This window comes from Dipodomys ordii, unplaced genomic scaffold (genome assembly GCF_000151885.1).
Source record: "Dipodomys ordii isolate 6190 unplaced genomic scaffold, Dord_2.0 Scaffold207, whole genome shotgun sequence".
NCBI lineage: Eukaryota > Metazoa > Chordata > Mammalia > Rodentia > Heteromyidae > Dipodomys > Dipodomys ordii.
Window position 1 is genome coordinate 374,192 of NW_012267423.1, and position 16,847 is coordinate 391,038.

The following is a 16,847-nucleotide window of genomic DNA, read 5'->3' on the forward strand; positions in this document are numbered from 1 at the left end:
AATTACTTGTTACTACTGTTGAGTCTTGATTCACTGCCAGCTGTATTCAGAATCTTCTGAATTGGGAAAGCAACTATAATTATTTCAGCATTAAACTAAGGTGAAGGGCTGGGAAGGTGGCTCAGTGGTAGAGCGCTTGCCTTGCATGCATGGGGCTGTGGGTTCCATTCCTCAGCACCACATAAGCAGAAAAAAAAGTCCGGAAGTGACACTGTGGCTCAAGTGGTAGAGTGCTAGCCTTGAGCTGAAGAGCTGAGGGACAGCGCCCAGGTCCAGAGTTCAGGCCCACGACCGGACACACACACACAAAAAAAACAACTGAGATGAAGTTCCCGAAATGGTTACATAGCCTAACTATTTCTCCATTTGAGATATTAATTCCTTTGGCTGCAAATTATCATTGTGTAACACTTCATTTCATATCACATGTATTTGTCTTATTTTTTGAACCATCTTCCTTTCCAAGGAGGTATTCATACCAATCCAACTGATTCTTCAGTATCTCCCTTGATGACTGACTTAACACCAACTACTATCCTTCCTTTCTGGACACATGGATTTGTAATCATGCTTTCTGACTCTTGTTGTTGAAGGTACTCTGCCTCAAGTAAAATTAAATGACCCAGTAATGATGTTTCTTGAGCAATTTTATACTTTTCAAGTGATTTCAGATGGTGAGAAACTTCATACAGTCTAGGTAATGGGCTCTACCTATTGTATATGTCTATCTAACAAAATGAAAAACAAAAAAGAAAGCAACCCTCATTGTTATAATATAATAACCAGGTTATTGTATGCCACAATTTATGTATAGTTGAGAAATGGAATTTATATCTTGTTTCTTTACACCTAGATGACGCACAATATGATTGTAACTGATTTAATATTTTGACTATGATAGACTCTAGAAATATTATGTCATCAATATGTGTTAATATTGTTATTGTGCTGATGGTGAGGCTAGAATTACCAAAAAGGAATGTGGATATTATTGCTATGCTGTTCAAGTCTTCACTTTGTGTGTGTGTGTGTGAAAATACCATACAGAGGGGTTACAATTACATGAGCAAGGTAATGAGTACATTTCTTATCAAGCATTGTTGCCTCCTCCTTTGTTTCCCCTACCATCCCTTCCCATCCCCCCCCCAACCTCCCATGTGCCAAAGTTATAAAGTTCATTTTCAACATAACGTCTTGTACATTTCTGGCACATCTCATTGTTGCAATGGGTCCACCTGTATCCCTATTTAAACAATTTGTTTTTTCTCTTCCCCTCCCCAAATTATACCAACATCAAATACAGTGAGAACAGGGATTATACGGTGGGGGAGGAACATACAAAACAACAAAGAAATCATCTTATAATCATGTTAGAAACAATAGCAAGAAAGAAAAACCAATTGAGTCCTTATCTTGGGGTTCATTTCACCTAACATTAGGTTTTTATGTCTACTATGGACCTTCAAGCATGTTAAAAAAATTTAAGATCAATTAATTGATGTTTTGACCCAACATCACACAATAAGACATCAAAAGAAGAATGGAATTCAGATGTCCAGAACTTTAACATTAAGAATGTTTTTATTGCACTCCACTTCCACTTTATTCTCTTAAAAAGAGGCTTCATACATTACCAACTTTGTGTGAATATCTATATGTGTACATACACCAATCATTAGAAAACTCTGAAAGTTAAAAAGTAAAATCCTATACTGGGCACCAATGTGTTAAACCAACTGACATAAACAGTGAGCTATCCTCCTGATTCTTTCCAAAATATAAGTAAATTCTGTGTGGGCCTTCTGCTGCCTCCCAGGGTCTCCAGCCAGCTGAGAAGCCTGAAGCTCTGAAGCTCATATGTATTCGAGATTGCTATTTCCCTTCCAGATTTTTTTCTTGTCTCCTTTCTTCACCTTGTTTCTCCTAGTTAGTAATTAGAAATATTATCTTCAACTGTAGGATTTAATTCTTTATAATGTTCAGTCCCTTTTCAAATATCTTTATTTACTCTGCCTTTTTGGTTAAAATAAGTTCCATAAAGGGTAGGGGTTCTTTTTTTGTGTTCTGACAGAAACATATCTCGATCATATAAAAATGCTGCATGGTTCATAATTAGGACTCAATACTTACATAAGAATTCATGGAAAAGAGACTGTGATATCACTTCTAATCTTCCAAGCAACAGACTTTAGCATATAAACCTTGTGGAGTATTTAATATGTGTTCGACATTGTTTTAAGTACTTTAAAGGGATTACTTAATTTGTTCCTTACATCAACACTTCAGATGTAACTTACAGCATTCTCACTTCATAGATTAAAAAACTGGAGTTCATAAGGGAAAGACCATGCTCCATGTAATACTGGTATCAAGTGACAGAGCTCTAAGAAGACAGGCAGTTGATTTCACAGGACACCCTCTTATCTACAGCAGCATACAATTTAATGGTAGAGTCATCTTCTATTGTAATCGATAGGATCTGGGCTTTTTCTGATTCTCTTTAGCTCTTAATCTTTTCATCAGCCTTTTCCAGCCAACTTTCTTGACCAGATACAAAGTAAATAAGCTGCTATAAAGGGACTGTGACTAACATCCTGTTTCAGGGTTAGTGTGAAAACTTCATGATAACTAAGGGTAGGAGGCCAGCACACCAAGAATAAGGCCACCACCTGGTCCAGGAAGGAAGCACCTGCATCAGAAAGCAGAAAGAAAGAGGGAGAGAGGGAGTAAAGGAGAGAGAGAGAGGGGGGGGGGAAGACGGGGAGGGGGGCCCCGGAATGGAAAGGGGATATTGTGAGTTGCAGAATTCCACAGTGACTTGGAATAGGAGCTAGGAGATGGAAAGTCTCCAGCCAGCATGACTGGAAGAATGGTGACAAAACTAACAGAGGATCAAGAAGGAGAAATAGGTTTTCATCATGATATTTCCCCGAAATGCTGTCAGATTTGCCACCTGTGAGGGTGGAATAAAGACATTTTTAGGCATGCAAAATCTCACAACAACGTCGTTTCCATGCTACCCATGACAGGAAGCTTCTGACAGATGTGCTTTGCCAATATGAGGGTGGAGACCACAAAAATAGGCATGGGATCTGGGAAAGAAGAGCTACATACAGCACACAGCAGGGGTGAAGGGAATCTTCAGGCTGGTGGCAGCTGTGAGGATGTGAGCCCAGACTGGGGCAGGATGGAAGCCTTCAGCAGTTTTGTTAGTGAGAAGTATTTGCTGAAATACTAATATATTTGTATATTACAAGAGGAGGTTTACCTAACAAGGAGAGTGTTCATTTGTTGAATGAATGGTTCATAATGGAAAATTAGATATGAAAAATGTGGAGTAATCAACAAGAAAGAAAAGCCGGCAGTGTACTACAAGATTCATTTACATAGTAGCACAAATGTAAATCCTAGATTGCCATCTACTCATGTGTATTCTACTGGAAGAATGAGGGAAGGAAAGAAGGAGGAAATGATGTGGATGAGGAAGGATTATTGTAGGAAAATGGGGTTCATTTCGCCTAACATCAACTTATCTGACCTTTTCTGCTTGTCTCAGATGTATACCAGTTATTGCAAATAAGGGAAGCTATGGGACCTATGTTTCTTTGGGCCTGGCTTACTTCACTTAATATATTTTTTTTTCAAGTCTTTCCATTTCCTAACAAATGGAGCAATGCCATTCTTTCTGATGGAGGCATAGAATTCCATTGTGTATACATACCACATTTTCTTGATCCATTCATCTACTGAGGGGCATCTGGGTTGGTTCCATATCTTAGCTATGATAAATAATGTTAATTTTTTTGTTGCTTTGTATGTCCCTCCCCCTCGGTATAACCCCTGTTTTCACTGTATTTGATGTTGGTACAATTTGGGGAGGGGAAGGGAAAAAACAAATTGTTTAAATAGGGATTCAGGTGGACCCATTGCAACAATGAGATGTACAAGACATTATGTCGAAAAACAAACTTTACAAATTTGGTGCAGGGGAAGGCTAAAGGGGGAGATGGGAAGGGATGGGAAGGGGAAACAAAGGAGGAGGCAACAATGCTTGATCAGAAATGTACTCATTACCTTGCCCGTGTAATTGTAACCCCTCTGTACGGTATTTTCACAATTAAAAAAAAATAATAGTCACATAGAATTTTGAAAAGGACAAATATGTACTGTATGTCTTGCAGCAATAGGACTGAAATTTTGTACAATTTTATTTTCTACCAGAGTTAGGGAAGAGGAAAGAGTAAAGCAGAGATAGAGGAGTTGGAGATCATAGAAAAAAGGAAAAGAAATAGAAGAGAGCAAGGGATTCATATGAAGATACAGATTGCAGCCTCTGCATTGAGTAGTAGAGTTGAGGAGAACTTCTCTACTCCATAGTGAGGAAAAGGGAGACAGAGGACATGGATACATCACAGAAGCAAGAAATCACAAAGGCCAGGAGTACAGGATAGAGATGGGAAAACACTCAACAAACCAAAAGAGCCCAAACACAAGTACCTTTGCAATCATTTTAAATAGGCAAATTACTCCAAATAAGTCAATAGGCTTGCAAATCGTCCTCAAGCATGCCATCCTGTGCTTGCTTTATCCTAAGAATGCTTGGCCTGCTGCATCAGAAGCAGTTAATTAGTCAAAGCATGGAACTTCTGGAACATGTAGATAAATTAGAATGGAAAGTGGAATCTTTGTTTTGTGATTTCCCTTCATAATTAGAATGTGTTCAAAATAAACAGAAAAGCAAATTGATTGCCAAAAACCATGTTAATGCCCTTTTAATTCACAAGAGTTAAGCACATAAAAGTCAAGCTATTGAAAGCTCAAGTTCTCATAACAACATTAATTTGACAACATTATGTGCATTAGGTGTAGGAGGTTTATATTTTGTAACATAAAAGCAGTAGGAAATACGACAGAAAATGCTTAAATGCTTAGTTAAACCAAATGAAATAACAGATTTCAAGGAAAGTCATTAAGCATGACAATTGAAAAATACTGTTTTGTAACCCCCCCAAAGAAGGGGGCTTTCAAATCTTTAAAAACCAGTATCAATAGTTATTTATTTTCTATGCCAAATCAATTCCTTAGCACATTGTGCAATCTGACATTCGTTTGTGCTTTTCATTTGCAGTTTGAATTTCATCCTAATACATCAAAAGATAAAGGAATTACCTAGCTACTTTCATGACTTAGTTGATGAAGATTTCAAATTCAAAGAGTTAACAGTGTCAGATCTTGAATTCTCAGGTCTGAAGGAGGCATAGACAGGAGGCTCAGGGTCCAAGGACAGTGAGGTCAAAAGTAGGACTCTATCTGCAAAACAACCTAAACCAAATAAGGGTTGAGGGCAGGTCTCCAGCCCTAATACCCTAAGTTCAAGACCCAGTACTACCAAAAGAAAAGTAAACGTGTATCTAAGAATTCTAAATATTTATTGTTATATATATACACACACAATCTGGGTGATTGAAAAAACTAGTATCTACAATGATATCACTTTCTCTGTTCTCTTTTTCTCTCGCTCTTGCTCTCTGTATTTTTATTTTATTTTATTTCTCATCCATGGGGCTTGAACTCAAGGCCTGGGTGTTGTCCCTGAGCTCTTTTGCTCAAGGCTAGTACTCTACCACTTTGAGCCACAGCTCCACTTCTAGTTTTCTGGTGTCTAATTGGAGATAAGAAGCTTATGGACTTTCCTGCTTGGGCTGGCTTTGAACCTGCTTTCTGAGTGGCTAGGATTACAGGCATGAGCCACCAGTGCCTAGCCTCTCTGTATATTTTAATATTCTTAGTTGCATGTAAGCATTATGTAAATTCCAATCTGACCATGCAGTATGCCCTGTGGAAATGACATAGAAAGAGGAAAAAGCTTAGGGCATAGTTAACCTTGCAAACATTTGTTTCTGCTCTCACAATGTAAGCTAGACCTCAGGACAGAAGCTGTGTGTCCCAGGAGGATTGGATGTGGTCAGTGGCTGTGAACCAGGTGGTCTTGTCAGCTTGGCTCTCAGTAGCTTCTATTTGGGATCAAAGAAGCAGGACCCCTGGGCCATGTTGTAACCTCTGAGAGACTGTCACCATACATTCCATCACAATTAGAGGCTATGACAAAGAAGAAATGAAGGCCATGGAGGGGAAGTATTGAAAAACCTGTACAATGGAATAAAGAATATTTCAATTTCTGAAATTAGATACTGTATTACCAATCTTATCTTGCTAATGCCATTTTAATTATTTCTCAGTTCCAAGTGAACTTACCTGAAGATTTTGTGACTCTTTAAATTCAATGCAAATTAATTTTGGTGCAAAATTAATAAATAAAAATCAACAGCTTATCCCCCCACAAGAAAGCACTTTATGAACATATAAAGATAACTTGACCTTTTGCTCAGATTTCTACTTTCCATTGTATTTTATGTCATAGCACAGCAGTCTGTAAAACAATAGAGGTCTATTCATCAGTGTGAAATATGTAAATGCCTGAGCTTGCAGACTCCTGGCCCACTGTTCAATCCACCTCTTCATATCGTACAATAGTCTGCAGTTCTCCCTGAAAAATCTACGCAGCCACATTCCATGGCAGTGAACTCTGTATAAGCTTGAAAAAAATTTTTTTGTATGTTTACTTTCATCTTTACCCTCTGTTATTTTCTGTTGCCAAACAAACAGAAGGACAAATGCAATTTGTCAAACTCACAGGGTGTCCAAACAAGTGTTATTGAATATTCAGAAGTATGGTGGTATTTCTAAAGTTCAGCAACAAATCACTTAGAGTCTTTTCTTTTGTTTCAAATTCTCCTTTTCCAGGCACCACAAGGCCACATAAGGAGGGCGAGGTCCCTGGAGTGGACTACATTTTCATCACAGTTGAAGATTTTATGGAATTGGAGAAAAGTGGTGCTCTCCTAGAAAGTGGGACTTATGAAGGTAAGCACAACTTCCTTGAAAATGGGCTTCCTGTTGCTTTCCATTATATTTTTCATTTGATTGAAGCATATCAGGAAAGGGGGTTTACAGTGTGCTGTTGTGTATAATTTTAGAAAAAAAAAGTGAAAACACATTTGAATTAATATATTTTAAAATGCTAAAATAGAGAGATGGGTTGATTGATAAGTAGATAATCTTTGTGATTGTCCCCTGAGACTAAGCTGTGATCTTCTAGATAAAATGTCTTTGGCTGACTTTTACAGGAGGCCAGGGCTAGTGTTCAGTCTTGTCAGAATCAGTGTGGTTTCTCAGGTTACTGCACCTCACTGACGTTGACTGGCTTCCCATGCAAAATGATTAGTTAGGAAAATTGGATATGTAGGTGAATTTCAAAATTGTACTTTGATAGCAAATATCCTCAGATTACCAGAGTTGATTAATGTTTCTATGATCCATTGGTGCATTTGGGTAACATTTATAAGCATATAGTTTATGTCTAATAAATATAATACAATACAATGAAATTTTGGAATAATTTATTTTTTAAGTGGAAAATAATATTTTTATTCCCATGTCAAGAGTTCTGTATATGTAACTATATGTAAGTATGTTGCTATCAAGTCCAAAGATGACCTAGCTTTACTGAGTGACAACTAATAGTGAATGATATAAAAAAAAAGAATTCATACAGCTTGTGTGACTGTTTAGCTCACCTGTATCTGAATTCTGCCATTTACCATCAAATAAACTCCCCTTCACACCAATGGTTTGACACTCTACTTCCTCTTTCATTTTCTTGTGGTCTGTAGTTATTCAAGTACTCAGTGCTTTGAGGTTATTAGAAACATTAAATGCTCTTCCATTATTGGATATTCATAAGGCCGTTTAGCCTGAGACATTTCCCAAAGTATTTTAATTACTATTGCCACATTTCAGGAAATAGCCAAATTATCTAGGAAATTCTTTTATGCATTAGTGCTATATTTTCTTCATATTGTCAGGTGTAAAAGATAAGAGAGATCAATTTAAAACATATTAAATGAATATGTGGAAAACCTTGTCTATACAGGTTGCAAAAATATTTATATCAAGTAAGAGTAAAAAAAATAATGAATTTTATAGAATATGCCTGTGGGCTCTGTGACATTAGTAAGGGCCTTAAGTTTGTATGCCTGCAAATAGAAATGTATTACATTAATGACCTTATTTACATATCATATTTACATGGAGAAAAAGTACTGTCAACATATATAATCACTGCAAAAGCAGCACGATGAATGATGTGACTTCTTTTTGTTCATAAAATAAAGATTTAGACTAGTTGTAAGCTGAAAATAGTAAGCCAAATGTTCATGCTCAGTTTCCAGCACTTATGATTAAATAAATATCATGAAAAATAATAGCGATATTTTAAAATATATCCTAGATTAAATGTTAGGTTTCAAATAACTTTGGAGGAAAATATCCCCAAAACATCCAAACATAACTAAGCTTTGTGAGCCAGAGTAAATAACTCCAAGTCTTCTGTAGACATTTTCAGTACATTTTTATGCTAATTTGGTAGTTGCCCTAGAGAAAAGAGAACTAATTATCAACTAGTAAAACTTGTTTTCTCAGGCAACTTTGTCAAGGGCATCAATAACAATATTGTAAACATGCCATGTAAATATGGATAAAGACCAATCTCTTTCCTCTGATCACATAATCACCAGGATGAACACCTAAGAGCAGTCTCAGATCCTAGGATCTTCAGCTAAAGAGCCAGTAAAATTTGTCTTCTAATAAAACCACTGCACCCAGCAGAATGGGTCATAGGCTCTAGACAGAGCTATTACTATGTCACATAGTGTTTGTCAAGGAAATTCAGGGGCTCCCTTTTGCTGTTGGTTGTCTGAGAATACATAAAGTAACAATCATGTACTACTTAACTAGACAAAATGAGACCTGAAGACCTTTCTATTCAGGTTTTTACAATGTCAAGTTCTTGTATGGTTTCTTTAGCAAAAGCCTAGTCTCCCTTTTGTGCCCTGTCCCTGTGCCCTTGCTTCCTGTATTTCCTTGTGTATGCTTTCTCATATGTTCGCAGTTCTTTAGAGCCCTTGGCATTTGGTGTCTTCTGTGAACACACGGAAGAAAATAAGAAGGAATTGCATTAGTGTCAGCATTAAGATTGCAGACCTTCTGTAACCACGCAAGGGTTCCTACAACCGGAAGGTCCTCCACAAATCCAGTCTGGAAACCAGAAAAGCCAGACTATCACTGCAAATGTTGCATTTCAATAAACAATGAAAAAGCATAAACATTTTTTAAAGACCTCTTGTTTCTTCTTGCCTGTCGTAAGTGCTTCCCACACAGTACATTTCCTGCTAGGAATATTGAGGACTGGTTCTTTTTTTTCCCCCTAGCACAGATCAGAGGAATCCTTTATAAAAGATCTCTTCAGCCTCTTATCAATGAGAAAACCAATTTCTATTGTGTCTGTGTTCTCCTCCTACCACTTGATTTTAGAATAGAGAATATCCACCTATTGAATATTTGTGAGGAAAAGTGCACACTTTTAGGCCTTTATCTTATTCATCCATTTTGTTTCCTTGTCAATCATTCTAACTTTAATCTTTTTGTAGATAGATAGATAGGAATTTTTCCATTATTTCAAGTTTAAAAATCAAATTGATTCTCATAAATTGTAATTCTGTCTCAGGAAATTTGAGGTAAAAAGCAATTCTGTCATTTATATTAGAGCCTGAAAAGAAAACCTTAACAATATGGGTATGTACATACCCCCATAGCAGAATTTTACTTGATTCTTAGTCTTTATTTTACCTCTAACCTGCTCATCTGAATGGTTCATTGAAGTTTTTATGAATTGCTTTGAATAGACTTGCATGAGAAGCTTTGATTGTGATACTGACTTTTAGGTATGTGGGTAAAGAGACCCATTTTTCATCCTCACCTTTTATATTCACTCAGATTTAAACTTTGGTTTATAGACTGCATTACTAATAAAGCTAATAATGATCTAGTATTGACTAATATAGCAAAGTGCAGTTGCAAGCCTAACATAAAGTATATAAAAATGCTATTGCTATGGACCTTCCTATTAAGACAGACGATATAGACTTCATATAAAACAGAAAACATCAGAGTACTTTGAAAGAATGCAGATCATTCATTTGGAATTGAGATCACATACAGTTAGTGTTGAGACACCAAGAGGTAGAATTAAATGAGTAATTCTGAAATTCTTTTTATGCCTGGGGGTTACACTCAAGGCTTTGGCTTTGTGCCTAAGCTTTGTTACTCAAAGCTAGCACTCTACCACTTGAGCCACAGCTCCATTTTCAGGTTTTGGTTTGTGTTGTTGTTGTTTACTTGGAGATAATAGTCTCATAGATTTTCTTGCCCAAATGGCTTCAAACATGATCATCAGATCCCAACCTCCTAAGTAGCTAGAATTACAAGCATGAGCTACCAACACCCTGACAATTCTGGCATGCTAACGATGAAGTCCTGGAAGAAGACAGCATTTGAGAACTGTCTAAGACTGACAGAAGACTGAATCCTGCTTAGCCACCCTCCTCAAGTTGCTTGGAACATTACAGTCATGATTTCCATTAACACTGAAACCATTTTTCTGTCTCAGCCTATGTTCTGAATGTCAGCATCATTTAACTACAGAGCCCCTGAGCTGTGCCTGGGCTGACTTCACTTAATTTCCATATTGAGATTATCCAGTCATGTTCTGAAGGAGTGTTTCTATTGTTATATCCACTACCATTTTTTTTGTCTTTGTGCTTTTCAAATAAGAGATTCTTTTCAGATTATATAAGACATCATTGATTCTAACCTTAAATGTTTCTTTTAATGGACATAAATTCATTTGTGAAATTCCCAAATTTAAGGTCATATCAACTGGTTATTAGGGTTTTTTTTTTTTTTTTGGTCACTCATGGATCTTGAACTCTAGGCATGGGCGCTGTCCCTCAGCTCTTCAGCTCAAGGCTAGTGCTCTACCACTTGAGCTACAGCACCACTTCCGGTTTTGTGGCGGTTTATTGGAGATAAGTATTTCACAGACTTTCCTGCCTGGGCTGTCTTTGAACCGCGATCCTCAGATCTCAGCCTCCTGAGTAGCTAGGATTACAGGCATGAGCCACCAGCGCCCAGCTTTATTAGGGCATTTCACCATAATAGAGTGCAAATATGTTATTTACCTTCACCTGAATGCTGTGATTTTTCTTAGTCACAGATTCTAACATATTCATGGACTTAAACTACACCTACTACTACATGCCTCATTTCTTAAGTGATCTCCATAATAGAACTTTGAAATTCAAATTCAGACTTTGAGCTTCAAATTCAAATATCTCATATTTATATATAAAGGAGTATATATACTTTATATGTATTTTATACTTTTTACTTATATATAGTATATATACTGTCTGAATCTTATAGAAATTTAAGTATTACAACTAATTTTCTAGGAAAGTAATCAAGCATTTCTATAATAAGAGATTTAACAAATTTTTTGCAATTATGTTTGATTTAGCTGACTAAAATTAATCTTAGGTCTTTCTAACTTAACCTCAATGCACTTATTATTGAAATTTTGAATATCTCCTCTCAATCAAGCCAGAACTGAATGATACAGAGCTATTCAATAAAAAAAATCATTACTGACACCATAGATAGATTTTTGAAAAACTATTTTCCTATCAGTCCAGAATTCCAACCCACTAAAATGTATTTCCTAAAGGACCAATCAATGCTTAAATTGATAAGATTTTTGTCATTCCAAGAGACTAAAATGAGATAAAATTTCATTTCCCTTTTTCCTTATAACCTGTCATAAGAAAAATTTATTATGTAAGTAATAACCCCCATAACAGCACTATTTTCTTGGAGTTTGCAGTTTAAATGGTCTCGCTGTTCTTATGTGCTCAGCTCATAATACTTTTTTCTCTTGATACTTGCTTCTTCTTCTTTTGAGGGGAGATGATCTTCCTATTCTGGAAGATTTCAGGATATGGTTGAGTGTAAATTTTGAAGGCATGGAGCATTCACAGAAAACCCACAAAAAATGTTTATTGGATCCGTAGGGAAAAGTACATATTGTGAACTCTCTCCCCTTGGGGATCTTATAACACCAGTTGTTTGTTTGGGTTTTGGTAAGTGATTCAATTTATATTCAGATTCATTGACAGATAGTATACTTTTTCATGCTGCTCTGCTCCTCTGTAATGTGCTAAGTCTAGAAGTGTCACTGTGCATTAACATGTGACAAAATTCTCTCGCTCTCTTTTTGGTGTAAGACTTTTGTAAACGTAGCTTTCACAAAATATGCAATGTAAATTTCTTAGTATTTATTTTCTCCCAAAGGAGACTAAAAGGAAGTCCAAGCAGTAATTAACTTATTTTCATCATGTAACTTACATATAAGCAGTATTTAAACATGAACATCAAAATGATTTTTTTGTCACCTGCAACAGGCATTTAATTTTTTAGCTTTTTAGCTTTCTTCAGTTCATTAGTTTGCTTGTTCTATTAGCTTCCATTCAGTTAAAGCTGAAAGGATAAGGAACAGCCTTGTAGAGGGCACACTGCTGAAATGGTGCCAGTATTCATGGACATAGTAATCATGTGTTTGATTGTCTTATATTCTATAATAATATTAGATTAAATCTACTGTTCAGGAGCTGCGATGTTCACAATTTAATATTTTTCCTCAAGCCCATGTCTTTGATTATGATGATTTTCTCAGTAACTTTTATCTAAAATACACTGAGAATTTAGTTGGAAAAAATTCTGCTCCTCACTGAGTGGGAAGAAAAAAAATGACCACAAAGTTAAAATTTACATCTATTTCTCTGGCTACTTTGACAAACAGAACCTATTTGCCTTTGTTGGTTGGATATTTTCTAGCCCTCTAATTTGTTTTCATGTATTGACAAAAATGGGTAGGGATATTGATAATATTTTTTAAATGATAGGTATCTATGTGTGAATATTTACTGAATCTGACAATTCTATGACTTTCAAAGATATTAAGTTTATTCCTCTATAAGAGTCACCAGGAGAATCTTGATCAATTGATTTATAGCAGTAAATTAGAGTGATCACCAATGGCTCTTGAATGTTAAATCTTAGCTTTGACCTCATACCTTCCTGAAATAAAAGATTTTATTTGCCCTGGCCATTCTCAGTGTGTCAGTGGTTTTCAGAGCCAGATTCCACCTATCAGTAACATGAAAGTTATATCTAACATCTTCTTATACATAAATAACTTTTGTATCTGAATTTTAAATTCTAAATAGAAAACTTTCTGAGTTATTCTTTGATTATGTCTTCTATGCTTCTGAGATGAGGGACAGAGGGGACTAGAATGAAGTTGACCTCATGTCTACTTTTCGCAAAGGGAAGAAACACTCTCAAAAATGGGCAAAAAGCAATATTCTGACTTGTTTTGCTAAGCAGACAGCTATGGAGCCCATTCGATCTAAGTCTCCAACAGGTACAGTAGATATGCATGAGTTTGTGCACTCTTCTGCAAAGGGAAATTTTATTCAGGTTGTGCACATGCAACTTTGAATCCACCATTTATCATGATGCAAAGTCAACAGGCACACTGAGTGGTTTGATTAAAAATTATTATGTAATAGTTCAAAAGAAAATCTTTCTTCCTGTCTTGGAAATTAAGCATGGAGTCATAGAAGATTCATATCATATGAAAATTTATCTTGGTCCAGGGCTTGGAAGTTCTAGCTATTATGGCAGATCATAGCACTACATTAAAATGAAATTTTCAGAAGCAGCCACCCTTTCAAGAATAATAAGTAGTTCTCTTAGGTCTGTGATGTACTGTATCTACATGTGGGAAACAGATAAAATTAAGATCAATTAGACAGCATATAACTGTATCAGAATTTCCATTAAGGGAAGTCTTGAAGACTTTACTAAGGTGAATTTTTAGAGACTATAGAAAGCACTAGTTACTAATTATAACAAAATCAAAAGGTTTATTTATTCTGTATTCACCTTTAATTTACATTGGCCTTTCTGTTTCTCACGTTTTCATTTTTTTTTTTTTGTCGGTCATGGGGCTTGAACTCTGGGCTCAGGCGCTGTCCCTGTGCTCTTCAGCTCAAGGCAAGTGCTCTACCGCTTGAGCCACAGCACCACTTCCCTGGCCTTTCTGTTTCTAAAACACAGTATGAGTATGTGCATTTCTACTTACTTAAGGTTTTAGATTTATTATTTATTTTTCCTAGACTACTCTTATTTTAAATAATTTACATTGTCTTTTCACCCTTTAAAGATATTAGAGTCAAGTCTTTAGTCTAAGAAACTCTTAACTAAACATCTTGTCCAAAAGTGCACTTCCTGTCATTCTCTACCTGCAGTGAAAAGGGTCGAATATTCATTTAACTTGAGTACCACATCCCCTGAGAATTTCAGGTAAATGGGATGCATTCCTTAGCCAAACATCTTAACCATTTTCTGTCAAGAAGTCATTTATTTTACATGTATACATTTACATTCAGAGTAACATTTTATTGTCACAATAATTAATTTATAAATTCAATCACAAGTGCAAATAAAAACCCAATGTTTTGATATGCCTAGGCTATTGTATATTCCAAGCATATACAAATATGCTTAAGAAAAATGACTAGGTAATTTCCAATTATAATGAAGTGAGAAACTACATTTTCTGAGGTCCCAGAAATGTTTGCCACTATTTTTTATTTAGGCAGAAACCTTGTATGTGGTATATTTGCCAAGCAACTAATTTGCATACTAGGTATTTAAAATGTATCTATCAAACTACTAGTATATTACCAAATTGTTGAAACTAAAATGTATTAACAAAATGCAAATTTACCAATTCACTTATTCTGTACAACAGTGGGTTTTTTTTTCATGTTCTGGGATACACTTCTGCAGGGTGAATATTTACATAACTGCAGGTAACTCTCTTCCAGGCTTATGTTTGCAATTGGAAAGGAAACAATATGTGACTATCTTAGTTTATTTTCACAAAAAGTCCAAATACACATTTGTGGCAGATACATATGTTAATATGTAAACATAATAAGCAAAAATTCAATATACATTTGCTTTATGACCAACATTTTTCATTCAGAAATTTTGCTCATTCATGTTAATTGCTCTGCATTTGCAATTACTTTCATTTTAATCCTTTCTTTCTTTAGAAATTTCTTTCTGTTAGTTTGCCTTTTTAACATTTAGTTCCTCTTATGGCTTCATTTGCTCACAATTGAGAAGATTTTTATTTTTACTGACCTTTTAATAATTTTGTTTCTCTCAAGCTTTTACTGGTGTTATTTATTTCCGTTATTCTTCCTGTGTTTATTCTTTGCTTTCTTCTATATCCTGTGTGGATTCTACTACCTTCCCACTTTTTTTTTAATTTTTATTTATTTATTTTATTGTGAGAATGCCCTACAGAGGAGTTACAATTTCTTTTTTTTTATTTTATTTTATTTTTTTGTGAACATACTGTACCTTCCCACTTTATATCCCAGGAAGCTTCCTCTATTAGCATAATGTAAGCTGCATATTATCCTCCAGTTACTCTTACTTCTTGTTCTAGGTCATATATTTTAATCCCCCTTTTTTCCTATCTTATATAGCTATAGGAAACAGCAACAGAAATAATGGGAAATATATTTACAAATGTACCCACAAGACAGTGGTTGTTGTTGAATAACCAGGAAATTTAACTGATATAATTTCACTGTTCTGAATAAGAAACAATTCTGTCATGGAGACAAGCTTGCTCCTGGGTATTTTGTTCAAACAAAGCTTATACAGTTTTGATTGTTTCATGATCAGAAACTGATAAAATTTATCCTGAGGCTCCATGATTTTTATTGTACTCAATAAACCAAGTGGCATTTTGGGATCTTCTCTTATGGTGAATGGATCATATATACTTACTTTTACCTGAAGTTTGAGGGAGTGAGACTAAATATTTCAATTGATATTTTAGCTGGATTTCTTCATCATTCCATTAGTTGTACTGTTTTCCTTATAGCTCTAAAAATATGCCATTTCCCCTCTTATTCCTTAATTGTCAAATTCCCATTCCTTTATCTAGGCAGGCTTTTTTAGTAATGATTAGGGGGCTTGTGGGATGATTAAAAAATGTCTTTGTTAGAGTATCTAAGACTCTTGAACTAACAGAAGAACTTCATTCTTTAATTTTTAATTTTATATTTTTTAAAGTAAGTATTTTATTGTGAAAATACTGTACAGAGGAGGGGTTACAGTTACATGAGCAAGGTAATGAGTACATTACTTATCAAGCATTGTCTCCTCCTTTATTTTTCCCCTACCATCCCCCTCCCTCCCATCTCCACAACTACCCTCTTCTCCCCCCCCTGCCCACCCCCAACTACCCCCACCCAACCCAAATTGTACAGTTCGTTTTTCGACATAGCATCTTGTACATCTCATTGTTGTATTGGGTCAACCTATATCCCTGTTTAAACAATTTGTTTTTTCCACAAATTATACCAGCATCAAATATAGTGAAAACAGGGGTTATACTATGGGAGAGGGACATGCAAAGCAACAAAAAAAATCACATGGTACCTTATAAATATGTTAGAAGCAATAGCAAGGAAGAAAAAAAACATTGTGTCCTTATCTTGGGGTTCATTTCGCTTAACATCATCTTATCTGACCATTTCTGCTTGTCTCAGACATATACTAGTTATTGCAAATGATGGAAACCATGGGACTTATGTTTCTTTGGGCCTAGCTTACTTCACTTAATATATCTTTTTCCAAGTCTCTCCATTTCCTAACAAATGGGGCAATATCATTCTTTCTGATGGAGGCATAGAAGTCCATTGTGTATATATACCACATTTTCTTTTTTTTATTGTGAAAAT

The 16,847-nt window shown here is 35.6% G+C and overlaps 1 protein-coding gene across 1 annotated transcript in view; it reads left to right on the plus strand.

Moving 5' to 3' along the window:
- Window positions 1-16,847, plus strand: part of Magi2 (membrane associated guanylate kinase, WW and PDZ domain containing 2) — a gene marked incomplete at its 3' end in the record, with an annotated part of 913,285 nt that overhangs the window by 355,099 nt on the left and 541,339 nt on the right. The window contains exon 4 of the mRNA XM_013035261.1: window positions 6,805-6,924. Coding sequence (XP_012890715.1) covers window positions 6,805-6,924 — 120 coding nt within the window. The remainder of the gene's footprint in view (window positions 1-6,804; window positions 6,925-16,847) is intronic.